The sequence below is a fragment of the Papio anubis genome, chromosome 6 (assembly GCF_008728515.1).
Source record: "Papio anubis isolate 15944 chromosome 6, Panubis1.0, whole genome shotgun sequence".
Classification (NCBI taxonomy): domain Eukaryota; kingdom Metazoa; phylum Chordata; class Mammalia; order Primates; family Cercopithecidae; genus Papio; species Papio anubis.
The window spans coordinates 119,480,182-119,506,854 of NC_044981.1; the positions used below are offsets into that span (position 1 = coordinate 119,480,182).

Here is a 26,673-nt window from a genome sequence, read left to right on the forward strand (position 1 = left end):
CAAAAGAAACAATCAGTGGAGTAAACAGATAACACACAGAATGGGAGAAAGTCTTCACAATCTATACTTCTGACGAAGGAGTAATATCCAGAATGTACAAGGATCTTAAACAAATCAGCAAGAAAAAAAAATCAAACAATCCCATCAAAAAGTGGGCTAAGGATATGAATAGACAATTCTCAAAGGCGGATATACAAATGGCCAACAAACATATGAAAAAATGCTCAACATTACTAATGATCAGGGAAATGCAAATCAAAACCATCTGACTCCTGTGAGGATGGCCATAATCGAAAAATCAAATAATAACAGATGTTGGTGGGGATGTGGTGAAAAGGGAACACTTTTACACTGTTGGTGGTAATGTAAACTAGTACAACCACTAAGGAAAACAGTGTGGGGTTTCCTAAAGTAACTAAAAGTAGATCTACCATTTGATATAGAAATCCCACTCCTGGGTATCCACTTAGAGGAAAAGAAGTCATTATATGAAAAAGACACTTGCACATGCATGTTTACAGCAGCAAAATTTGCAATTTCAAAAATATAGAACCAGCCCAAATGCCCATCAATCAATGAGTAGATAAAGAAAATGTGATTATATATATGTGTGTATATATATATAAGTGTGATATACACACACACACACACACACACACACTATTGAATACTACTCAGCCATAAAAAGGAATAAAATAAGTACTGGCATTTGCAGCAACCTGGATGGAATCAGAAACTATCATTCTAAGTGAAGTATCATGAGTGGGAGCTAAACTATGAGGATGCAAAGGCATAAGAATGATACAATGGACTTTGGGGACTCAAGGGAAAGGGTGGGAGGTGGGTGAGGGATAAAAGACTACAATTTGACTATAATTTGCTTCAGAGAGAAGCTTTTTTGGTTGTATCTACTTGTTGATATTTCAGCTTTCTGTATCTGGATGTTCATATGTCTCCCAACACTTGGAAAGTTTTCAGCTATTATTTCATTGAATAGGTTTCCTATGCCTTTTCCCATCTCTTATTCATCTGAAATTTCTATAATGGGAATATTTGTTTCCTTAATGTTGTCCCATATGTCCTGCAGGCTTCCTTCATTCTTTTTTTTTTGTTGTTGTTCTTTATTTCTTTTTTTTTTCCTTTTTCATCTGAATGGATTTTTTTTTATTTCAATAGGTTTTTGGGGAACAGGTGGTATTTGGTTACATGAATAAATTCTTTAGTGGTGATTTCTGAGAAATCAGATTTCAAAGAAACAAAGAAAATTTACAATTAAAGCTAATGAAGTACTAAAAAGAAAAGATGGCAAATAAACAACCTAAAGATGCACCTCAAGGAACTAGAAAAGCAAGAACAAACAAAACCTACAATTAATAGAAGGAAAGAAATAATAAATACCAGAACAGAATTGAAATAGAGACAAAAAAATTTCAAAAGACCAACAAAAGAAATACTTGTGTTTTTGGAAAAGATAAGCAAAATTGACATACCATTAGGTAGACTAAGAAAAAAGAGAGAAGACTCAAATAAATAAAATCAGAAATAGAAAAGGAGACATTACAACTGATACCATAGAATTACAAAGGATCAGGAGAGGGTACAGCTCAGGGGTAGAGCATTTGACTGCAGATCAAGAAATACAAAGGATCATAACAGATTATTATGAACAACTATGTACCAACAAATTGAAAAACCTAGAAGAAGTGGATAAATTCCTGGACACATATAACCTATCAACATTGAGCCAGGAGGAAACAGAAAACCTGAATAGACCAAGAACAAGCAATGAGATTGAATAAGTAATAAAAAGTCTCCCAGCAATGTAAAGCCCAGGGCAGAATGGCTTCACTGCTAAAGTGTACCAAACTCATAAAGAAGAACTACCATAAATACTTCTGAAAATATTCCAAAAAATTAAAGAAGAGGGAATTATTCCTAACTCATTCTATGATGCCAGCATTACCATGATGCCAAAATCAGACAAGGACAGAACCAAAAAATTAAACTATAGGCCAATATCTCTGATGAACATATATGCAAAAATCCTCAACAAAATACTAAAATCCAACAGCATATCCAAAAGTTTATATTTATCCCAGAGATTAAAGGATGATTCAACATACACAAATTAATAAATTTGATACCTCTCATAAACAAAATGAAGGACAAAGCCCATATGATTATCTCAATAGACACAGAAAAAGTATTTGATAAAATTAAATATCATTTACCATAACAACTCTCAACAAATTAGGTATAGATGGAATATACCTTAATACAATAAAGGCCATATATGACAAACCCACAGCTAACATTATACTAAAGAGACAAAAGCTGAAAGCTTTTCCTCTAAGATCTGGAACAAGATGGAACTAAAAATGATGAGCTCATGGAAGTAGTGAGTAGAATTGTGGTTATTAGAGGTTGGGAAGGGTAGCCAGGAGGGGAGAGTATGAAGAGGTTGGTTAGGAGACACACAATTATAGCTAGATAAGAGGAATAAATTCCAGTGTTCTAGAGCAATATAGAATGAATATAGTTAACAATAATTTATTGTATATTTTCAAAAAGCTAGAAGATTTTGAATGTTCTCAACATAAAGAAATGATAAATGTTTGAGAAAATATACATGCTAATTACCCTGATTTGGTCATTACACATTATATACATGTTTTGAAATATTACTCTGTACCCTGTAACTATGTTAAATTATTACACGTATGTTAAAATTAACTTTAAAAGGTACAAGTAAAGGAAAACAGAATTAAGTAGCTGGTATACAAAGGAGGCAGGGAAACATTTAAATTTTATAGCATATGTATGTGGTACCCATTGAAAATTAAAATAAGCAAATACATTTTTGAAAAAAGCTACAAATAAAGCTAATGAAGTACTAAATAAAATGTTTTATCCTCCTACATTGTCAGATGTAGTTTTACAAAACAAAATAGAAAATATGTGATTGGATAAGCAGTAAAACATATATATTTACAAGCTATAAATATAAATATTTAATATTTAATATAATTAGAATATAAATATTCTAAAACTATATTTTCCTTGCCTTCATTTCAGCAAAATTATTAAATATGCTATTATAATGGAAAATTTCACAAAATTTTTGCTCTACTGATAGTAATAATCTAAAAGATGAATTGAAAATAAAATTATAATCAAAATGTATACAATTTGAATTTTCAATTAAAATACATACATTAAAACAAATGTGAGAACTTTTTTGTTCTTGAGACAGGGTCTCACTCCTGTCCAACAGTCTGGAGTGCAGTAGCATGATCATGGCTCAAGCAATCCCCCCACCTCAGCCTCCTGAGTAGCTAGGACTACAGGTTCATAACACCACATCCAGCTAATTTTTTTTTTTTTTTTTTTTTTTTTTTTTTTTTTTTTTGAAGAGACAGGGTTTCACCAAGTTATCCAGACTGGTAAGAAATTTTGAATGGACTTATTTCCATATATTTAAAAATATTATTTTAAAATTAATATTAAAAACCAATTAGAATTAAAAGCAAATACAAATTATAATAGTTATTACACCTTAAAATATTATTTAAACAAAGAAGAAAATGCTCATTTATTTGAAATGTCATTTTATTACACATTTTATGAAAATTATTCATAATTCCAGCATTTAATGTTCATATTTTAATTGCTAGGCTAAAGGATCAGCATCATGGTTTATCAATTTTGTATCTATAGTTACACAGATACAGAATTCAAGTAATGTAAATTGTCTAATATTGCAAAATATGTCTGAGCCACCATGCACAACTTCTTTCTCCTCAGTAATTCTGGAACTATCAATTGGAACATGAGGAAAAACAAAGAACTGGTCATTTATCACTATTAGGGCACAGAATTCATTGTGAAAGAATCTATTGAGCTCACATTATCTTAGAGGATTTGACATATTAACTAATTTATCTTTTCTCTTTCCTAAGTATTTGTGTCATTCAATTCCTCCTGGTGTTTCTAAGTAGTATTTGTCTCCAGGAGTAAGAATTTTAAGACATCAAAGTGAATCAAGGTAAAATTAACAGAGGCAAGTCAAAGTTCTAACGGCTGGATACATGCTTAATAAACCATTTGTTCAAAACATTAAAAATTTAGAACCAGGATCCACAAAGACTGTGATTCATTCTCTGGCATGAAGGTAATATTGTGCAGTTCAGGCCTGTTAACAATAGGCCAAAGTGGCCGAGACTTTAATTCTATAGCACATGACGCAATTATTTGTTGTCAGCAAAGTTTCTCCTAATGTCAGAACAAGGTAACTGACATCATTTCACATTCAACTGGAGGCTGCAACTTCAGGAGTCTCCCTTTAATACTCACAATTTGGACACTCTAATTAGTTATCTAGGTGATATTACTCCTCCTCATATTTGGAGATGTCACAAAAGATACTATTTGTACAAGAATATGCCTGCCTGTTGGCCACAGCCTGCTCCTGATTGAACACATGACAATGTTTTTTGGTGTAACGTTTGAAGTGATGATTTACAAAGCCTATCTCCATTTACAACTCAGCTCTTGGAGATAAGGAATTTCACAATGTCTTTTTCTTAAAAATACGCACCTAATTATTGACTGATTTATCTTAGACAGCTAAAATATGCTAAACAGTTTGAAAGTAAGCTTTAAAATACCCTGAAGATGTTTCTCTTATATTTTGTTAACTTTACTGTTGTAAAAGCTATACAATGCTACTCTTTTTGTCAATAATCAATTAATGTTTTGCTTGTTCAGATAAAATGTGGCCACACATTTGAGGCCAGACAGGCTTGCATTCAGATCCCACTTCTACCACCCTGAGCTATGTCATTTGGGAAAATTATATAATGCTTCTGAGGTTCAGTTTCTTCATTTGTAATTGAGATCATTCCTTATTTGCAGTGCCATTGTGAAAATTTAATGATACAATCACTGTGGAGTACCTGGCACACAGTATATTCTCAAAAAAATAAATAAATAAGTAAATAAACAGTAGCTATGTAACTGACAAAGAATTATGGAAATCAGCTATAGTGAATTCATTCATCAATTTAATAAACATGTATTGATCCTACTGTATGCCAGACAACTGGGCAAAGTGCTTGGAATAGGAATTCAAAGGCTGGTTTGCACTAGGAGCTTAATATTTCTGTGGGGATACAGACATGCATAATAGAGATATGAAAGTGTTGTGCAAGCACAAGTAACGGAATAGCTAACTTTGCTTGGGGAGTTAGGAATGGCTTCTTAAAGAAGATAGAAACTAAGCTAGCAGGAATTTGTCAGGAAAGACTGAGAAGGGCATTTGGGGCAGAAGATTGCAAAGGCATGGAGTTACGACGTGCTTTTCACATTCAAGAAAAGGAAAAAGTTGGAGACGGCCATAGTAACCATGCCAGGCCCCATGGATGGCTAAACTGAACTGACAAGACCCAGCTGATGTGTTTGGAAATAGACCAGAAGTGCCATGCTAATCCTTCAAGAGTGTGGCTCTAATTGAACTAAAAAAAATCCAATTCTCTGAGATATGCCACTTTTGATGAATTGGCTTAAGGAAGGATTGATCAAAACCCTTCAGTACAGTGATGTTTGTTTGCTAGACACACCACTTTTCTTCAAATATACCAAAATTGGGGGCAGAAGGGAAACTGTTATTTTGTACTCAAGGCTCATGATTTCCAGCTCTTCCTTCCCCTATAATTTCTTGTGATGGGCTGCCCTTTTCACCAGGAACACCCTGGGACATGTTCTAAAACTGCTGTAACCAAAATGCATGCTTCTTAGTTAATAACAAAGTAGTGCTCAATTCCAAAAGCTGAAAGGGAAGATGACACAAAATTTCACTGCAGAAAATATATCCTCAAATGTTGTAAAATGATGTGAAAACCATCCAAAGCACTGGATTTGAAACTAGTGAGGGGAACATCATGGCTAAAGCATCAGAAAGAATTAGACTGAGAAGAAGGAAAAGGCCTCAAAGCCACAGGCAAACACCCTAACTTGGGCAGAACCCTAAGAGGCAAACAATCCCACTGCTAAAGACACCTCCAAATGCCTGCAACAGATCTCTGAGAGAAAGTAACAGCCTTGCTGCCCATCTGAGGGAAACTGTCCAGCTGCAGTAGTTACATCCAACAAAATCCTGTCAATGTGAGGTGCAGGTGGAGCGGAGGGCTGGTGGCTGTGTAGGTGGGAATCCAACCCTGGGCTCTGAGGACAAGCCTTCTAATGGCACAGAAATTAAATTCATCCCAGAATTGGCTAGTTATATTATTTAACACCACTGACACACCCACCTTAATAATCTGTGGATTCATCTACTACATAGTTTGAATAATGACTCAATTTCATGGGAAGAAGTTTCTATTTACATTCAGTAAATATTACAGTATTCTCTAGTTGTAATCTCCCATTATAACCTTCCAAGATTTCATGGATTTTTAGGCAAATTCTATGGAAGGTCTAAATAGCAGATAATAGCTATTTAATAGATTTTTTTAAAATAAAAGAAAGCCATTTGTTTTAATCCACTCACCATTCCGTGATTCAGCCACCCTGGGATAAAATTATCCAGCAGCTTCGGGTATATCATCTCTCTGTCATAGGCATAAATGATCCAGAACACTGCTACAACAAACTGGAAGGAAAAAGAAATCTTTTATTTCAAGTTCATTGACTATTCACAACATACAATTTATTGGTTAACAATAGTTTAAAGAACCCAACAGAATTTGGAATCTATGATGAAAGACAGATCGGTAAACCAGCTAATGATTGGAAACACAGGTCTAGCTTCATTCCATTAGTAGTAAAAGTTAAGGTGCCTCCTGTATCTCTGATCTCCCAACTGTGTTCTTTCAGGCAAAGGGATTGGTTTCTGAGGGAGAAAGAAGAGGCCTGTTTTCATGAACAGCTCCGTTTCAGGGCTAACTGTACTGATCTGATTCCTCTCAAGAGGGTTTAAAAGTTCACTGGTGGTTTTTTGGATCCCATTACCCACTATCTAGGGTTAGCACACATTCAGGAAACTGTCGGGTATGTCCCTTTTCCTTGAACCCATCATGTGGTTTAAATTAATCTTCACATTCTCAAATTTCCACTTCACCACTAGCAGCATTGAAACCACTGCTATAAAATCTCCTAAAGTCACATTTCCAGCAAATGTATTAATTTATACAGACTAAGCAAGGGCTTTAGCTGCACTGAGAAGCTAGGCCCATGGAGGGTAAAGGAAGATTCCTAATTCTCTTGGAATAACTTAGAAGTTCATCTGGGTTCCAAAGGTTTGTTTTGGCCCAACAGCAACATAATCATCAAAAGAGAGTAGAATACTCAATGTATTATTTTACCCTTCTTCCAACTAATGGTGAGAAAAGAAGTTCAGATAAAATAATGAATGGCCCGAGGTCTTAACCTTCAGCACTGAATTTAAAAGAAGTGTATGTTTTTGTAAATGTCAAAAAATGTAGCATAGAAAGGGAACCATCCCACAGGAAGAGATAAAAGTCTCTGTAGAGTGATGTCTCAAAATAAAAAATGCTACAAAATGGAAAAATATAGCATAAATATTAGAAACAATTTTGACTTCATTTTATATCTCATTCATGCTCCCATATTTTATTAATAAAAATAATAGTTTAATGCCACTTCAAATTGGTGGTTTTGGTAGGTTGGTGGAAGAAAAGGCCAGAATGAAAGAAATTAAAGTGGTGGTAGGTGGCAGGTAGAGGCAGTAAAAGGCGACTCCCGTTTCATGGCAATGGGCAGTGAGGGAAGGCAAAGGAGGCCGGCTATCTGAGACATGTAACAGGGATTAGGAGGGTGTGTATGATCTTACAAAATAGGAGATCCAGGCAGTATTTTGATTGGCTAAAAGTCAGAGTAAAAGGAGATAGAAAGGGAATGACTGATAAGCAAGGCCCAGGAAAAGAAAGGGATTAGGATTATAAATACAGATGAAGCATCCTTCCCTTTAAAGTGAAATGCAAGCACTTTTGCTGACAGTTGGAAATAGAGCTGAGTGCAAAGGATTTGGGGCACTGCTATGGATAATGTGCTAGGAAGTCCATAGAATATTTAAAAGGAAGACTGTCATGAATCAGGAAGACCCAACAGAGATCTAATAACAAGATTTTGTAATAGAACCAACCAGAATGTTTTCCCAGGCTGTCTTGACGTCTGTGAAAATGAGGATTTAGGAAAAAGAGGGTTTAGGAAAACTTGAGGATGCTAGGGATTTTGTAGCACAATGGCTTGGGTAACTGGGACAGATAAAAGGTTGAAAATAAGGGATGCTATGAGAACAGAAGAACGTCTTTAAGCAACTGGCTAGCATTTCTAAGCTGGTACTTGGATTACATGAGATATCACACCTAAAGATATTAGTGACAGACAGTAAACACTTAATTAAAGATAGTCATTCCTGTTTTCACTTCTTTTGCTGGATAGATGTGACAAGTGACACCAAACCAATTAGGGCTGATCATGTGCTCTGATGCCAGGGATGCATCGCCAGGCATCACAGCAGTACTACCCCGCCCCATGATTCCAGCCTTGCTATTCAAAGCGGATCAGCAGCACTCATGTCACCTGAAAGCTTTTAAATGTACAGGATCCCAGGTCTCACTCTGATCTGCTCTGATCCTGTATTTCAATAAGATCTTATGCACATATAAGTTTGAGATGTTCTGCTTGGGGAGGCTCTACTTTGGCCACCTTGAGCCTCCTCCCTTCCCATGGAGTGAAGAGATCCTGTGGCCAAGTGGCTTGTCTATGCGGAGCATGCACCTCTTCCCTTGGAGATCACACCTGGAGTAACTGTGAGCCTGGAATTCCCTGCCCACATAGTCATGAGTATGCCTTGGGGCATTTGTGGATCTCCCCCTCCAGTCTGAACCCGAAGGTAGACTGTGCAATAAATGTGTGTTTGCCTTAACCTGAGGGTGGTAAAGGCACATCTGTTTCTGGAGGGTGAGGACCAAAGGTTTGCATTTTGTCTGGGTGTCTAAATACAGGCATGAAGCCACTTCAGTCCTGGATGGAGCCACTGATGCAAATCTCTTCACCTTTGCCATATAACATAACCTAATCGAGGGAATGACATCCCATCATATTCACGGGTCTCTCTGATACTCTATGGAAGGGGATTGTACACGCTGGTGCAGCAGGGGATGGAATCTTGGCGTCATGTTGGAATTCTGCTTATCATAGGCTCCCACTGTGTTCTTTCTTTCCAAATTGTTTTGACTCTTTTAAGTCCTTTGCATTTCCTTTCAAATGTTAGAGTCTTCGACTGTTAATTTATACAAATATCCTGCTAGAATTCTCATGGTGACTGTTTGGGGAGAGCTAACATTTTAATAATATTGAATCTTCCAATCCATGAGGATCATTTGTATCCCCTAACTTGGGACTTCTTTAATTTCTCTCAGCAAAGTTTTTGGTTTTCAATGCACAGATACTGCACGTATTTTGTTGAACTTATCCATAAATATTTCATGTTTTTTTTTTTTTTTTTGAGACGGAGTCTTGCTCTGTCGCCCAGGCTGGAGCACAGTGGCCGGATCTCAGCTCACTGCAAGCTCCACCTCCCGGGTTTGCGCCATTCTCCTGCCTCAGCCTCCTGAGTAGCTGGGACTACAGGCGCCCGCCACTTCGCCCGGCTAAGTTTTTGTATTTTTTAGTAGAGACGGGGTTTCACCGTGTCAGCCAGGATGGTATCGATCTCCTGACCTCGTGATCCGCCCGTCTCGGCCTCCCAAAGTGCTGGGATTACAGGCTTGAGCCACCGCGCCCGGCAATATTTCATGTTTTGTGATGCTATTGTGGAGAGTATTATATTTTTTAGATTCTTTTTTGTTAGTTTATAAAAATGAACCAATTTCTGAATATTGACATTATATTTTATACCTTTGCTAAATTCATGTAGTAGTTCTAGTCGCTATTTTAGAAATAGTTTTGCATTTTATACTTACATGATCTGCAAATAAAGACAGTGTTTTTCCCTTATAATTTTATGCATTTTACTTTTTTTTTTTTTTTTATTGCACTGCCTGTGACCTGCAGCAATACGTTGAATAGAAGTGATGGAGAGTGAGCATCCTTGCCTTCATCTCTATCTTAGGGAAAGTGTTCAGTCTTTCCACACTTAAGTTTGATATTAGCTGCAGGCTTCTCTTAGTTGTCTTTTATCAAGTTGAGAAAAATCTCTTCTATTCTTACTTTATTTGGGAATTATATACATACACAATGAATAAGTGCTTAATTTTTGAATTTTTTTCAGATGGTTTTGTTTCATATATTGAGATGATCACACAGTTTTCCCTCTTTATTCTGTTAATATGGTGAATTATATCAATTGATTTTGAAAGTCAAACCAACCTTATATTCCCGGTCATCATATATTATAATTTATATAAATATATATATATATGTTTTTACTGGATTCAATTTGCTGATACTCTGCAAAGAATTTTCTTTTCATCTCTATTCATGAAGTATACTGATCTCTGATCTGTAATTTTCTTTTCTCATAATGTCTTCACCTAATTCTGGGAATAGTATAAATTCTGGAATCAAAAGATGAGTTGGGAAGTGTTTCCTCCTCTATTTTCTGAAGAGTTTTGCACAAGATTAGTGTAATTTATTCCTTATGCAATTGATATACTTCCCTAGTAAAGCCGTCTGGACTTGCAATTTTTCTGGTGGGTAGATTTGTGAATTCATTTTCTTTAATAAATATAGGGCCATTTGGGCTTCCTACTTTTGCTTGAGTTGATTTTGGTCATTATTATCTTTTGTGGAATTGCTATATTTCACCTATGTTTTGAATTTATAAAATTGTTCTTAATATTTCATCATGGAAACCAACAAATGCTATGAATCAGGTATTTTTCCCCTAGAGAGAGCCCACTGTTAAATATTTACTAACATACCACTATTAGGAGTCACTTTCTGTTCACCACAAGTGATCATTCACAGCATCCACAACACATGAGACTCAGTGTGAAGCTTTGGTCAATACTTTGATCCCTACCTTATACTGAGGGAATTATATGGGTTATTAAAAGTGAAGTGACTTTCAAGAAAGTGTTAGTTACCTTTCTAAGTGTAATACTAGAAGGTCAGGAGGCCCAGCTAACTGAGTAATCAGTCTTCTAAATAATTCTTTAGATATAAACACAGAACAGATGGTAGCTTCTTGGCTTCCTGCACTGATATCCTCCTGATAGTATAGCCATCAGCAAACCCAAAATAAATTTGAACTCTCCTACCAGGGCATGGATATGGAACAAAAATAGTTTCTCTTGGACAGGCTAAGCGATACTGAAACCTTCCACTGTTGTGAAGAAGTGTCTTCTCTGGCCAGGAGCAATGGCCAGCTATTCCTCATCCTACACCTGCTGCTTCTTGGCTGCCAGGAACAGAATACTGTACTTGAACTGAGAGTGGAAGGAGCACAGTCACTTTCCAGTCCTTTAAGCTTTGAGACAAAATACTTGAGCGACAGCTAGTCATTGATGTCTCATTTGAACCCCCAGAATTACTAGGAAATTAATGCCAAAAGAAAATTGGATTCACAATTTGCCTCCTTTTGAAAGGAGTCTCTCACATGGAGTCTAACAGAAGCTGAAACTTCAGCTTTAGTCCACTTCTAAGAAGAAGCTTTATTGATTAATGGGAAATTCTTTGGAATTGGGTAAGACCAATTAGAATGCAAAGGATGTTGGAGAGAAATTTGCCATGAAGAAGGCTAAAGAGTCACTTATCTATAGATTGGTCTATAAAGGCCGGATAGCATCATCTCAAACATTTACTGTTGATGGAGGGAAGGAAGGAGGGAAGAGGGGAGGAAATGGATACATCCTTAAAGTCTGCAGCTTCAACTGGATAAAATCTTATATATATTCTGATATGTCAGTACTGAGACTTTACCAAATACTCATAGGAAAAAGTTTAAATTCTGTTTGGGGCTCTATTACCTTGCTTCCAGATTTATTTTTCATGACTTAGTTTCCAGTCAATTCTTTCTGTTGCAGAAGGGTAATCTTTAGAAATGTTTCCAATTGTGATTTCTCTATGCAAACAGAGAAAGCATGGGCATGAGAATAAGCTGGGTGTTGTGCATGCTATCTGGCTTCGTCTCTGAGGGCCCCCATGCAAAGAGTGAATGTTTCCTTCAGCAGGACCCTTGCCTTCCTACTTTCGAGATCTATGGAATCCTGGGTGTCCAAGTCCTCTCTTTCTGGCTGATTTTCCTCAACCATACCCTCAAATTCAGAAACGTATAGTGAAGCTTAGGGCTCTCTAAAATGCCACAGTCTCCTTTGTTCCAGAGGACAATCAGTTTCTAGGATTCATTCCTTAAAGCATGACATGGAATTCTTCTCCTTAGAATGTAAGTCTGTGAGTAATGTTAATTTTTTTATGCTATGAATTCTGCCCAAATCATCTTAAAACCCGAATCTCCATATAGAGAATTGCCAAAGCACATGTTGATGTTATGCTCTTTTTTTCCATGGGTTTTAACTTCATCATTTTGGTACATTTACAATTTATCCATATTTGCCTAGATTTCTGTTCTTCATTATCTCTACTGACTCAGGAAGTAATGATAGAATACAAACCCAGCTCCTACAAATGCCTACATTATTTGGTTCCTTCCTTTCTCTCCAATCTCGGCCTGTGGCATGTTCTGTCTTGTTCCTTCAAGCCCAACCGGTAATTTGTTCCTGAAAATTATTAAGCTCTTTCCTGATTCAGGGCCACAGCATTTTCTACTCTGTGCCAGGAATGCTCTTCCCCTCCTTTCACATGGCTGGATTCTCTGTTCTTTCAGGTCTAGCTTAAATAGCACCTGCACTAGACCTTCCACTGCTCTGTTGTCTATTATAGAACCTGGCAGACAACAGGCTCTTGCTGTTGTTGCTGCTGCTCAGTTCTTCCTTGTTTTGTGGCTCCTCTATGAGAAAGTGAAGTATCAGAGAACAGGAATTGGTTTGTCCTGTTCATTACTGGTTCCCCACTGCCTGGCATAGAGCATGGATGTGATAAAAATTTGCTGAATAAATGAATAAAGTCTATTGCTGTTCCTTGTACATGCCAGACTCCACATCTCCCACAGGAGCAAGTACCTTTTTACTCCTTTTCTTCCTATTGACCTAAAATTCCTCCTGTATGTTCCCTGTGGATTTTTGTCCTTCTGTGTGTAAGGAAGAAATCTCCTTCCTTCCAGGCTACTCTTATGGCCCAGCCCTTCTCAGATCATCTATGAGATAGCTCCTCCCTCACCTGCTTAAGTCTTCTATCATCCTATAATAATCCTCTGGACTTCAAGATCAAGAGCAAGACTGAAAGCTCTCTTTCCTTAAGTCAACCAAAAATTAGTAGAATGAGAAACAGAAGCAAAACTGATGAAACAGTAGGAAACACCCATAATCCAAACATCACTCTTTAAAAGGCTGCCAAGTGTTAGGAAAATTAAACGAGGACATGGGGAGACTCTGATGGAAGAAACAAGATCCTGCAGCTCTCTGGTTCAGCGAGCAGAACAGAGCGGTCTTTACAGGTGGCAAACCCTGAAGGACATTAAATGACCCTTGGCTGGGAACATGAGGTCTCGATGCATGGAAGCACTGGGGAAATGCTCTGATCCCTGTTTGGCATTAGGGGTCAGAGGTGATGATGCTAAACATGGAAACGGGCTAGTGTGTCATCTTTGCCAGAGCAGGATGTGGGTGCACTAAGGTCAACAAGAAAAGAGTGGTGGTAACAAGCCTGAATATATGGCTCATGCTCACCTGATGGAAACAAAGCTTTATGTCACCATCCAAAAGAGTTGTGATAAAAATGAGCTGAGGAGAGAGAAACGAGTTGAGCTCACACAGAGGCCATTCTCCAGGACAAGGCAGTCGTGGAAAATAGATGGAAATTCAAGCTGCCCTAGCTCCGTTCCCTAGCCTGTCTCCAGTTCTATCCTTTCACAAATAGCTGGCTCGGTAAGAACAAACCAATTTAAGAATGCATAATCACAAGAAACGAAACAGTATGGGATGTAGTCATAGATACCACAAAAAACATAAAGAGGAAGATGATTTTAAGAAGTCAGCGGAATGATACACACCAGAAAAGTTTGCCCCAATAGGTATAATTCATGATCAAATAATTCTCCATTAAAGAAAAGAGGTCAAAGAAGAAAAACTGAGATTCGAGAGAAGATAGAGCAAGAGGAGAAGAGGATAAAGGTGAATGAACTTATGAAATAAATAAAACATAAAAAATAAAACTGAAAGTCACATTAGAGGCAGTAAAAGGAAAAATTGCCTTTGGTGAAGACAGTCGGGGTTTAGCTTTCTGCAGAACTGTGGACTAGATACACTGAAAAACCTTCCTGCTGTGAAACACTAGGTGCTAAATAAATTACAACAAATATACTTTTAAATGTATTGCTGAGCACACAAGAAAGGAAGGGAAATCACTAGGAGCCACAAAAAAAAAAAAAAAAAAAAAAAAAAAGAAGAGAGGAAAAATGAAAACAGAAGCAAACTCAGAAACTGGGACTGCCTGGAGGCAAATACCAATATGAGAGTCAGAGCACTCTGTGGACTGTGGTCAAGGAGATGGAAGGCAAGGCCTGAGGCCACACAACGCGATGGAGGAAATCAAGCCAGAAGAGCCTGGCCCGCAGAGGGCCTACACCTTCAGAGAAAGGGGAGCCTGGAGAAAGTACTCTCTACCAAGTCAAATAAATTGCTTTTTACTCCTAATTGCCCAGACTTTTTTAATCAAAAAGGTTTTTTAATTTCATTTAATTTTTTTCACATTGAGGTAATCATTTTTTTCCTCTTTTATCTTTGTATTAGGAAAGCGAAGCTAAGATAATTAAGCAAGGTCTGCAAGGTCTGAAAATAAATTTTAAACTTACACCAAATAACTGTAATGGATACTGTAGTGCTTTCCCAGATCCCCTCTTCAGAGTCAGGGCATCCATTGGCCAGTGCTTAGGACTATCAGTTGCTGGCCATTCTCAGCTATATCCTTCAACGGGAGTTGCCCTCAGCTACAGGGAATGGAACAGCCCAAGGTCATGCTCCCTCCTCAAGGCAGTACAAACCCAATGACTGGCTAATGCAAGGATACAAAGACCCTACCCAAATTTAGGATGACTGTGAAGGGCCATCCCAGCTCAAGAGCTCCTACTGTGTCTCAGTTACAACTACAATATGGGTGAGTTTCCCTCTCTGCCCAATGCTGTCTTCCTTACTTCCTAACAGGGGCACCTCCCAAAGGCTGCCTCCTTCTGCATCTCAGAGCCTGGTCACAGGAGTCCAATCTAAGACAACACCATTCATGTAGAAGTGCAACAGACAGATACATTGAAGCACGAACATATTTGTAATAAATAAATCACTATAAGGAAATGTATAAAAAGTAAACATTCTTTACAATCTTCACCTGCAAAGATCTTTATTGCCAAAGGGAGAGGTATATCTTTCAAGATCTTTTTCTACATATGTAAAATGCACTCTACACATTATTCTATGAAATTAGGTCATACTATACCTAGTCTTCTGCAATTCTTCTGACTTAATATTTTAAGAAGATACTCCATGGTTCTTAAGTGCTCCATAGAACCCCACTGTAGGATGATGTACCATAGTTTACTCAAGTACTCACTAATGGATATATGCATTCTTTCCAATTTCCCAGTTTCTAACAAGGCCACAGTAGATGTGTTACATGTATGTTTTTATGTACCTACATTGGACCTCAGAGGGATAATTTGCAAAAAGCAAAATTACGTTTGCATCAACCTACATACTAGGAGAGATGCTCCAGGATCTGAGGCCCCCATTGTTGGCTCGGCTTGCTGACATGAGGCTCCTTTGTCACTCCCTGTCCCAGTACCACTGCCTTCACCCCAGCTTCAGGCTCTAATGTCCCTATCCTGGACTCCTGCAGTAGCCTCTTGGCCAGGCTCACCGGCTTCAGTTCTCTTTAACTCCATCTATGCTTTATCTTGGTGTCTGAGTAAGCTTTGAAGAACTTGCCAGTTCAAAAGTCCCAACGGCTCCTCCATGCCTGCAGGACAAAAAATCAAACTTCCTTTGTGGTCAAGCCCCAAATGCTCTTCCCAGTCCCTTTCCAGCTTCTTCCAGGGACCCTCTTCACCAGACTATGTGTGGCTTCCCAAACTCATCACACACTCTAAGTATACATTCCTTTGTGGGTTTTATAACTGCAGCTTTAAATTTATTAAAAAACAACCCATTTCAAAATCTAAGCTTTATCCATTACTGCTATCGTGGTGCACTTGTTTTTTCCCCCAGTTTCTTGTCAAACATAATTGCTTCTTTCCTTGACCCCCACAACACTGTGCTTGTAACACTGGCCTACTTAACTCTGACTCCTGCACAGCTGCCAGTTCCTCTAAGCTGCTGAGGGCTCTTTCACCCTCCAGGTCCCCATCAATGTTGCTCCCTTTCCCTAGAATGCCTCCCACCATCCCACCCAGCTCACCCTACCATAGGAATGGGAGCTTAGATATCACCCCCCCAACAAGAAGCCTCTCCTGAGCTGTCCTAGCTTCCGGCTCCTGGTCTTCGCACATGCTCTCATAGCACGTTACATTTTTCCTTCGTAACATGAGCACAGTTACCATGAAATAACTGACTGTACGCTAGGAGCGGTTGCTCACGCCTGTAATCCCAACACTTTGGGAGGCCAAGGCAGGCAGATCATGAGGTCAGGAGATCGAGACCATCCTGGCTAACACAGTGAAACTCTGTCTCTACTAGAAATACAAAAAATTAGCCGGGCGTGGTGGTGGGAGCCTGCAATCCCAGCTACTCGGGAGGCTGAGGCAGGAGAATGGCGTGAACTCGGGAGACAGAGCTTGCAGTGAGCTGAGATCACGTTACTACACTCCAGCCTGGGCAACAGAGTGAGACTCTGTCTCGGAAAAAAAAAAAAAAAAAAAAAAAAAGAAATAACTGACTGTGTAATTACTGGTTTCTCTTCCCAGTAGAATGTAAACTCCATAAGGGCAGAGACAAAGTCTATCTCTTCTCTGTTACACTGTCCCATCTCTTTTCCTGCCTTATATTTTGAAACTATTTTGAGTGGCTCCCGTCTATAATCCCAGCACTTTGGGAGGCTGAGGCAGGTGGATCATTTGAGGACAGAAGTTCGAGACCAGCCTGGCCAACATGGCAAAACCATGTCCCTACCAAAAATACAAAAAAAAAAAAAAAAAATTGCCAGATGTGGTGGTGTATGCCTGTAATCTCAGCAATTCAGGAGGCTGAGGCAGGAGAATTGCTTACCTGAGAGGTGGAGGCTGCAGTGCACCAAGATCACACCACTGCACTGCAGCCTGGGCTACAGAGAGAGACACTGTCTCAAAAACAAAACAAAACAAAAACCCCTCTATTTTGAAATAATCTAAGACTCATAAATTGAAAGACAACACAGTGTTCCCGTGTATCCTTCCCCCAGCTTTCCCCAGTGATATCATCTTACATAGCCATGGTACATCCTCAAAACCAGAAAATTAACATTGATCCGATACTATAACCTACAGACCAAATTCAGGTTTCACCAGCTTTGACATGCACTCATTTTTGGTGGAGGTGGGAGTGGTAGCACACATATAGATTTGTATCACAACTGCCCTGCTCAGGATACAGAAGCATTCTGTTATCACAAAGAAACTCCCTGGTACTAACTCTTTTTTTTTTTTTTTTCCTTTCTTTCTTTTTACACAGAGTCTCACTCTATCGCCCCAGCAGGCCTGGTACTAACTCTTGATACTCACACCCTCCCCACAACCTTAACTAGCCCCTGGCAACTGTTGATTTGTTCTTCATCACTACAGTTTCGTCATTTTGAGAATATTATACACATGCGATCTTTCTCAGTGCTTTATTAAGGCTGGCTTGCCTTTGTGTAGTCTTAACAATCTATGGGCCAGAGATTTCAAAAGCAACATGTTCTTTAAGAATCATAACTACTTTAAGGTAGCTACTATTATTTTACCTACTCTTATAGATGAAAAAAACCTATCTTTAGAAAATTTTAATTTTAGTAACTTTCCCAGAGTCAAAAAGTTAATAATGTCCAAACCGGAATGTGAGGTCAGGCAGTGAGACCCCTGTGCTTTCAAATTTTTTTGCAGGGGGAGTAGAGACAGAGTTTCACTTCATTTCCAGTCTGGTCTCGAACTCCTGGTTTCAGGTGATCCTCCAGCCTTGGCCTCCCAAAGTGCCGGGATTATAGGCATGACCCACCACACCTGGCCACTTTGAATCTCTCTAAACACTTTTTGTACATATTAGATACTTTTGAATCTATTAATAATTAGCCGAATAAATAAATTAAATGCCAAAGACTATTATTTCATAGCTAGTTCTGGGTCCCCTAGAAGAACCTGCATATAGTCGGAACTCAACTTTTGGCTAGTAAATCTGGTTAATCATTCTAGAAAAAAACTAAACGGAAAGGAAAATGGTCATGAATGGTGAAAAATCATCAAGCTGGTCCTCTGGATTGAACATGCTTCACAAGGCCACAGGGTAGCAGCATTCTTGTCTGTTATAGTAATAAATGCATTAATAAAATCTCTGCTGGGCACAGTGGCTCACACCTGTAATCCCAGCACTTTGGGAGGCCGAGGCAGGTGGATCACGAGGCAAGGAGTTCGAAATCAGCCTGGCCAATATGGTGAAACCCCATCTGTACTAAAATACAAAAAATTAGCCAGGCATAGGGCACCTGTAGTTCCAGCTACTCGGGAGGCTGAGGCAGGAGAATCACTTGAACCTTGGAGGCGGGGCTTGCAGTGAGCCGAGATCGCACCACTGCACTCCAGCCTGGGTGACAGAACAGAACAAGACTCCATCTCAAAAAAAAAAAAAAGCATTTCAACCAGGATTATTTGACCAGGTACATCTTCCCTCTAGGAAATTCATATCCATAAGAAAGAGAAGCAATAGTGACTTAGAATACTTGCTGGTCCTAACTGATACCTGGGTCTTGCCTTGTACCTTGCACATTTCCTTCCCTACTCAAATTTTAGTTAATAGGCTCCCATCATATTCTCACTTTATCTTTGAGGTAGAATCTTTCCCTAGAATGCCAGCTTGCATGGATGGATCCCTGTGACTAGCTGTCTCTCTGGATTTGCAGATGGGGTCTTTGAGGTTGTACCCTGTGTCATCCCTGTGACTTCAGGCTGAAACCGCACCAATCTTGCCATACTCCTCCAGTTCTCTCTCTTCTCACAGCCTCAGGCATCTCTATCTGGTCAGTTTTACCACTGACCAAAACATGAGAATGATGGCTATTAGGGTTGATTTTTTTCCCACCTACAGAATCCAAATTGCCTGGGCTTGGCTTCTAGTGGTGGCAGTCTTATTTTGTGAAGAGTGATGTCTGAAGGGTCTGGTTAGCAAGGTGGTGTGCATTGTGAGAGGGTAGGGCGTGGCGAAAATAAGGCCTGGAGGGAGGAAACTTTTGTACATCTGGTTGTCTTACGCCTCACACAGGTGAGATTATCCCGTAAGTTGAACATTTTACCACTCTAATAACTAACCCTTCTGTTATGGGCTCAGAGTTAGATCCATTTAGAATGGAACTCCACTCCAAATAAATAAAGCAAGGCTTCTTTCACTCTCTGTCAAGTGACAATAAATGAAATAATTAAACAGATATCCATAAACCTCACATAAGACTATTTTTAATATGCTAGGGAACCACTATCAATTAGGATTGATTTACGTTTCTTTTGGAAAAAAAAAAATCTATTTGGGCCTTTTCTCCACCATAAAATCACTGAATAATCAAACTCTTGCTGTCTTTCTGTCTCATTTTTTAAATAAAAGGGGACTATAGATATTTGATAAAATTACATTAATGTAAGTATCCAAAGGGTAGCTGTAAGTACACAGGAGAGACATCCAGCTAAACACATCTCAGTTACCTGAGGATAAAAGTAAGAAACACCTAATTTAATCCAATCTAGTACAAGTTAATTAACAAACCAATCATGCTTTTTTTTAGAAGCATCCTATGTTAGATGACTATGTGTCAATGCCTATATTTGATGCCTTGGGTGTAGTAGCAGAGTAACAGAATACTATTGACCAGAATACTACTGTAACAGTGGAAAGTGAAGGCTAATAAAATGAAATACAGCGTACCCAAGAAAGATACACTAACAGGAGAAAAATGATCATAATAGTGAGTAGGTGTATGGGCATTAAAGAGCAAAAATGCATCGCCAGTTTTGTAGACAGGACAGGGTTCCCTGGCCACCCGAGGAAGCATTGTGTTCTACCAGGCCAGTCAATCCCCACTGTACAAATGAATTCATCAGATTATAGTAATTTGACTACCTGTCACTAGTATCATCCAATTCAAGTTCACCCAGAATTCGGCGTCCCTTTTGGCTTCTTCGAAGTTATTGCCTCTAGGGAGAGTTTGGGCAATCTGACAATTTTTTAGTTCACCTGATAAGTTTTTCACAACATAAATTACTTATGTTTCTGATTTAATCTTTAGCCTATAATCATTTACTCAGCATAAGTTCATTGACTGAGAAAAGGATTATCTCAAAATAGACTAACAAAACAGAGTGTTCTGGGCTACAAGAACATTTCGGGACTTCCAAGCACACTAGGACACCCACAAATGACTATATCACTGCTCTGGAATTGCTATGGGGCTAGGAGAGGAGGAAGGCTATGGTTTTCTGTTTTGTTTATTTTAGATTATATACATTAAAAACTAGGAAAATACATAGCAAGTTATACACATAATTTGCAATGGGAAAAGAACTTTTGGAGAGGCTGGCATATTTGTTTATTGGTATTGTATCAATAACACATCAATATTTTTTGTTTTTCTCTATGAACCATTTGCCATTTACATTTAGAACATGAACATCTTTAAATGCGAGCACACTTACAAACACAATGGTGAATTATTTCCCAAAAGTGAGTAGTTGTAGGAGGACTTTTCTAATACCTTCCTGTGGGACTTTCTTATTATAAGGGTAATAAGTGCTCATTGTGGAAATTGGTGTGAACTTTTGCATTTTGCCTTTAAAATTTTTCTATGATGATCTATGCTGTATAAATAAAGTGGGAGGAGTCAGCAAACAAATGGTCATCTTTGGAATCAATATGACTCAAAGATGGATATACACTGTCCACGAGTCTGCAATCTTTCTGCTTGAGAGCACTTCAGAGCTTTCTTTCTTGGCATTTGTTCTACCTGCTTAGGCCCCATCTAGAATCGTGGACCAATGATAGATATTTTTGTTGTTGAAAAACACTTTTCATCAATTAAGAGATACGGTTATACTCAACTAATTAACTTTGAGTATCAGCAGTTGAGGAAGGTGCCAAGATTGGGGAGAAACATCTGCTTTGACACTGATCTGTGAAGGGGAACCTGGGGATCCAACGTAAATCTACTTCACGAGGGTGATTTTCTCGCCCATGAGCTTTTCTTTCTTTCTCCTCTCTTAATACCCTTTTTGCTTGAGACGCTTCAAGCACAAATGTCATTCATCAAACATCACTGATCAGATCTCATAGGGCAGGCATTTTCTTTCGATAGGACAGAGGCAGAGAAAGAACCAGCTGCTACAGCCAGGATGGCAGCAGTTTTCCCACCCTAATGGGCCCCAGTCTTCTTCCGGACATCACAATCTGTAGGGACGAGTGGCTTCCTGTTGCTCAGTGTCTCTTATTTATTAGGTAAGATCCTCTTCTAGAGTCAGTGAAATCATACGATAGTGGTTAGCTTAGTGACTGGCACTTAGCACTCAATATACGATAACAGAACTTGCCAGAATGTCTATTGAAGGCTTCTTTCCATTTTCCTTACTTCCATCCCTTTTTAAGATAAAAGGCATAAGAAAGTTGCTCTGCCTTTCTTAACACCATAATATAGAAGGCACTTACCCAAACAGTCAAGATTAATTACAGAAGGCCTTTGATGAACAACAGGGCTCAGGATGCTACAGTGTTTGCCTGAGTGACAGATTTGACTCACACCACCTCAAATCCTTGTTTAAAATGGGTGGAGGAATCAATTATAAATTTAAAAAGAAAAGCAGATTTGACTGAAAACCCTTGATAAAGCAGAGTTTTGGTAATTCTTTTAAAATGTTTCACGGTGTAGGTGTCATTCAGTTTTTAGGATGCTGCTGTGGAATGCATTGGATCACTTCTTGCCAAAAATAGTTTTTTTGCAATTGTGTAGCTACAAACTATGCCTTCTTGGAAGCCCAGCGATGATTCACAGATGATATACTGGATACATTTTGCAACCAATTTTTTTAAAGGTAGCCAATTCTACTGATATAACTTTATTTTCACATATTAAAAACAAGCACGTTGGGTAAACATATGGTAGCTAAAATCTGCATGCAATATTTGAAATGAGAAGACAAAGAGGGAAGGTTTTCTTTTCTTGTCAAAACGTGCACTTTGCAAGCTGTCCTGTAAAACTGTATAAAACCATTGGCTCTACAGTGTGAAACAGTGTATCAAAGGGAGACAACAGAAGCACAAATGAACACAGTCTGTTAAGCCACCTCAAGGAAAAAGATAAAACAGTTATTTTCGATCCAGATTCTACACAACTCCTATTCTTATTCTGATACATTCTCCAAAGTTAGAAATTTTGGTCAGCTCAGGCCTTATGTACATAGCTAAAGATGTCTATCAGGCAAATGATGAAAAGCAAAATTAGGTTAGGTTTGTCAAAAAGTTTAGAGTACAATCACGCATCACTCAATGACAGAGACATGTTCTGAGAAACATGTCATTAGGCTATTTACCATCCTGTAAACATCATAGACTGTACTTACACAAACCTAGGTGGTATAGCCTACTGCATACCTAGGCTCTATAGATGGTATAGCCTATTGCTCCTAAGCTACAGACTACTGAATACCACAGGAAACTGCAACACGATATTAAGTATTTGTGTATTTAAACACACCTAAACATAGTAAAGGCATGTTGTTGGTGGTTTTTTCTTTTCTCTCTCTTTTTTTGTTTTTTGGAGACATAGTCGTGCTCTTGTTGCCCAAGCTGGAGTGCAGTGAAGTGATCACAGCTCACTGCAGCTCGAACCTCTAGGCTCAAGCAATCGATCTTACTTTAGTCTCCCATGTAGCTGGGACTACAAGAGCATGCTACCAAGCAGGTTACTTTTTAAATGTTTTGTAGGAACAGGGTCTGGCTGTTCCCCAGGCTGGTCTTGAACTCCTGGCTTCAAGCAACCCTCCCATCTCAGCCTCCCAAAGCACTGAGATTATAAGTATGAGCCACCACATCTGGCCCCTAATACAGTTGTTTTGCTTTTTGTTTTGTTTTTGAGACAAGGTCTCACTCCATCGCCCAGGCTGGAGTACAGTGGCACAATCTCAGCTCACTAAAACCTCCATCTCCCAGGCTCAAGGGATCCTCCCAGCTCAGCCTCTCGAGTAGCTGGGAATACAGGTTTATGCCACCACACCTAGTTAATTTTTTTTTTTTTTGTAGAGATGGGATCTCACTATATTCCCCAGGCTGGTCTCAAACTCCTGGGCTCCAGTGATCTGCCTGCCTCGGCCTCTCACAGATTACAGGTGTGAGCTACCACGTCCAGTCCATAATATAGGTTTATAGTCTTATGGGACCACTGCTGTATATGTCATCTGTCATTGATGAAAACGTCATTATACAGCACATAACTGGTTGCTAAGAGCAAGCACTCTGTTAGTTGGAGTGTTAGGGTTCAAAGCCTGGTTGATTTACTGGCGTCATTTACTTGCTGTGTGACCTCAAGCAGGCAAGCTATAAAATGGGAACCCCATCTGTAAAACTGCAAAACAGAAGAGTCTTCTGTGAAGTGAGAATGATGGAAATTCCTACCTTCTGGGGATGTGAGGATTAAATAAATTGTTCCAGTATAGCCCTTAGCACAGTGCCTGGCCCACAGCAAGCATGTAGTGAGAGTCAGTTCTCATTCCATTGTTCAGGCTCTTGGGTTGTTTGCAGGTTTTGCCTCCTTGGGAAGGGCTACTCAGAAAGTAAAAGTGGAACTGTTCGCTCACAGGCAGGAACTAAAACAGGTGACAGCAGAGGCCTCCATATGTGGTGTATTCTTCAGAACTCTGAGCTAATGGGGTGGGTTCAGGTAGCATTTCTGAATGTTCAGACCAAAACGTTGCTTTATTAATGAGGCCATTTTCCTTTGTTGACTCGGTGCTAATTTTATTGTCTAGTGTAACAGCCACCCACTGGGCCAGGGCATGCTCACAGTACCCTCTGGCCAAGGGAGTGCGGAGTCTTCCTTCTTTTGAGTTATGTATGCATGTAGGAATGCAGTCTTCTTATTTCATAGTTGATTTTTAAGTGAAACAAAGGGGAGGGGAGATGTCCTCAGGATCAAGTGGCAAGGTGATAAAATTCCTCTCTCGTCATGCCTGTGAACTTGGGCATGCCACTCCTTTGTGTCTAGGATTTTTTCTTATTTCACATTCCTCTCCAATCTTTTCTGGTCAAAAATGAACAAAGTAGCAGAGAACCCAGAAAAGCGCAAAAGCAGACAAGACTTAAGGGCTCCTTCCACTCCCTCTGTGGCATAGCTTTCTTCAGTTTCCTCATGTGGCAACAACTCCACCAACACAGCCCAAATTCCCAGTATACATTTGTTGCTATGGATAAATCAAGTACCGACGTAGCCTACTTATGTACAGACCTAACCTAAAGGGACATTCTCTGGTGGGAAACTTCTGGAAAATGTGCTCTTCAGAGGTGCTTAGGAGACTGTGAGCTGGCTGGCAGGGCTACACTCTCCTCACCACCTGCCCTCTCCTCATCTTCCCACTTTCCCACCTGAGTTTCTGCATCACCTTCCCAATAGTCAGAATTATGCCTTAACTTTTGTTCCGTAAGAGGGATAGAAAAAGGTACAATGAATGAAAGTCCTATCCTGGACTGGCTATTTGTGGTAAAATAAGCAAATCATTAGAATGGTAATCACATGGGCACAATTAAGTTAGTAAATTTTGTGTAGGTGGAAGGTCCACTAGCTCCTTCCTTGAAGGGAAATTACTTTTTTATCGGCTGATGTAACAGTACATTTTGGTCCAGCTAAAGGAGCTAAGAGTTACCTCAAAACACCCACGGGGACAGTAGTAATTTCAGGAACACCCACAGAGCAAATAAATTATTGTTTCCTTTTCTACACAGAAAGCAATGGTTAGGGTGGAGGGATGAGGTGAAAGGAGAAAGGTAGAAAGAGAAAGAGAGATAGGGTGAGGGAGAGGGAGACAGAGAGAGAGAGAGAGAGAGAGAGAGAGAGATGGGGGTGTTGGGGAGATAGAAGGAAAGAGGGAGGGAGTGAAATATTCAGGGAAGGAAGAAGAAGTGTGAATGCTTTTTTTCTTTTCTTTTAAAATCAAGAATATTGCATCTTGTCCCTGGTCCCCAAAACAAGGACATATATAAGATCCTGGTTTTGCGGGTCACATTGTTGAGGACAGGAAACACATGTCTAGTGTTACTGAAAATCAATTCTACCTTTTCCTGATCTCAAATTTCAAATATATATTTTACTTATGACTATAATTATGGGAAGAAAATATCTTCATTTTGTGAGATATTTCTGTGATTTTTTTTTCCCCAGAGAGAGAGTAGGAACTCTGTGAAATGATCTATGGGACATGATAATGTCTAAGGGAAAGGGTGGTCAAGGAAAATTTTACTTATTGAACCCAGTTGTCTGAATCTCTTGAGTTTGTGGTCTAAAGCAAGGGACACCTCTGACGAATTTGATATGGAGCTTTAGAAATTAAACCATTTCATCAAATGTGTAAGAAATCTTTCCTTGAGAAGGACTTCTTCAAATATCAGATTTCAGTTGTTGTTTATGATACTACTGGTAAGAATACACTAAAAATGATTATTGGTAGAGAATGAATGGGAAAAAATATACCTTTTTGGCTACAACAGAAAATGTCCATGATTAATCTTATCAGCTTTACTATATATATTTTTCATACTGACATAAAAAATTACCTAGACTCATACTAGTTTTTACTTATTTTACATATTGTTATTCCCTAAATTTGTTACTTATTGCATTTTTTAAAACTCCTGGTTTTGTTTGGGTAGCAATATGCCCAGCCCCTAAGGATAAACCATAATTAGTTTAAGCCCTCATGGTAACTTCATTTCCTTCTGTTGCTTCTTGCTTTCCCAGGCCCACACTGCTGGTTGTAGCTCTGTGATGGTTCTGACCAATGGAACCTATGGTGAAATCTGCGGGTGGAGCTTCTGGGAATAATCTATTCGCCTGAGGAAGAAACAGATACTTGGGGAGGGCTCCCTAGAGTTTCTTCCTTTTCTGTCCTTGAACATGGTTGTGAAGATGTGATGCTTGGTGCTTTATTAACCCTCTCGAGGATTTAGGTGGCAAGTCCAAGGACAAAAAGGTAACACTCTGAAGATAAATGTGTGGAAAATATAAAATGTACAAGTCTCAAATGAAAATACTGCCTGGACATGGTGGTTCGTGCCTATAATCCCAGCACTTTGGGATGCCAAGGTGGTGGATTGCTTGAGCTCAGGAGTTTGAGACCAGCCTGGGCAACATGGC

The 26,673-nt window shown here is 39.0% G+C and overlaps 1 protein-coding gene across 7 annotated transcripts in view; it reads right to left on the bottom strand.

The window, feature by feature from the left end:
* Nucleotides 1-26,673, bottom strand: part of AIG1 (androgen induced 1) — a 287,736-nt gene that overhangs the window by 176,426 nt on the left and 84,637 nt on the right. For all 7 annotated transcript variants that reach the window (XM_017958269.2, XM_017958268.3, XM_017958270.3 and 4 more), the window contains one exon: nucleotides 6,548-6,649. In XM_017958269.2, the coding sequence (XP_017813758.1) occupies nucleotides 6,548-6,649 (102 nt within the window). The remainder of the gene's footprint in view (nucleotides 1-6,547; nucleotides 6,650-26,673) is intronic.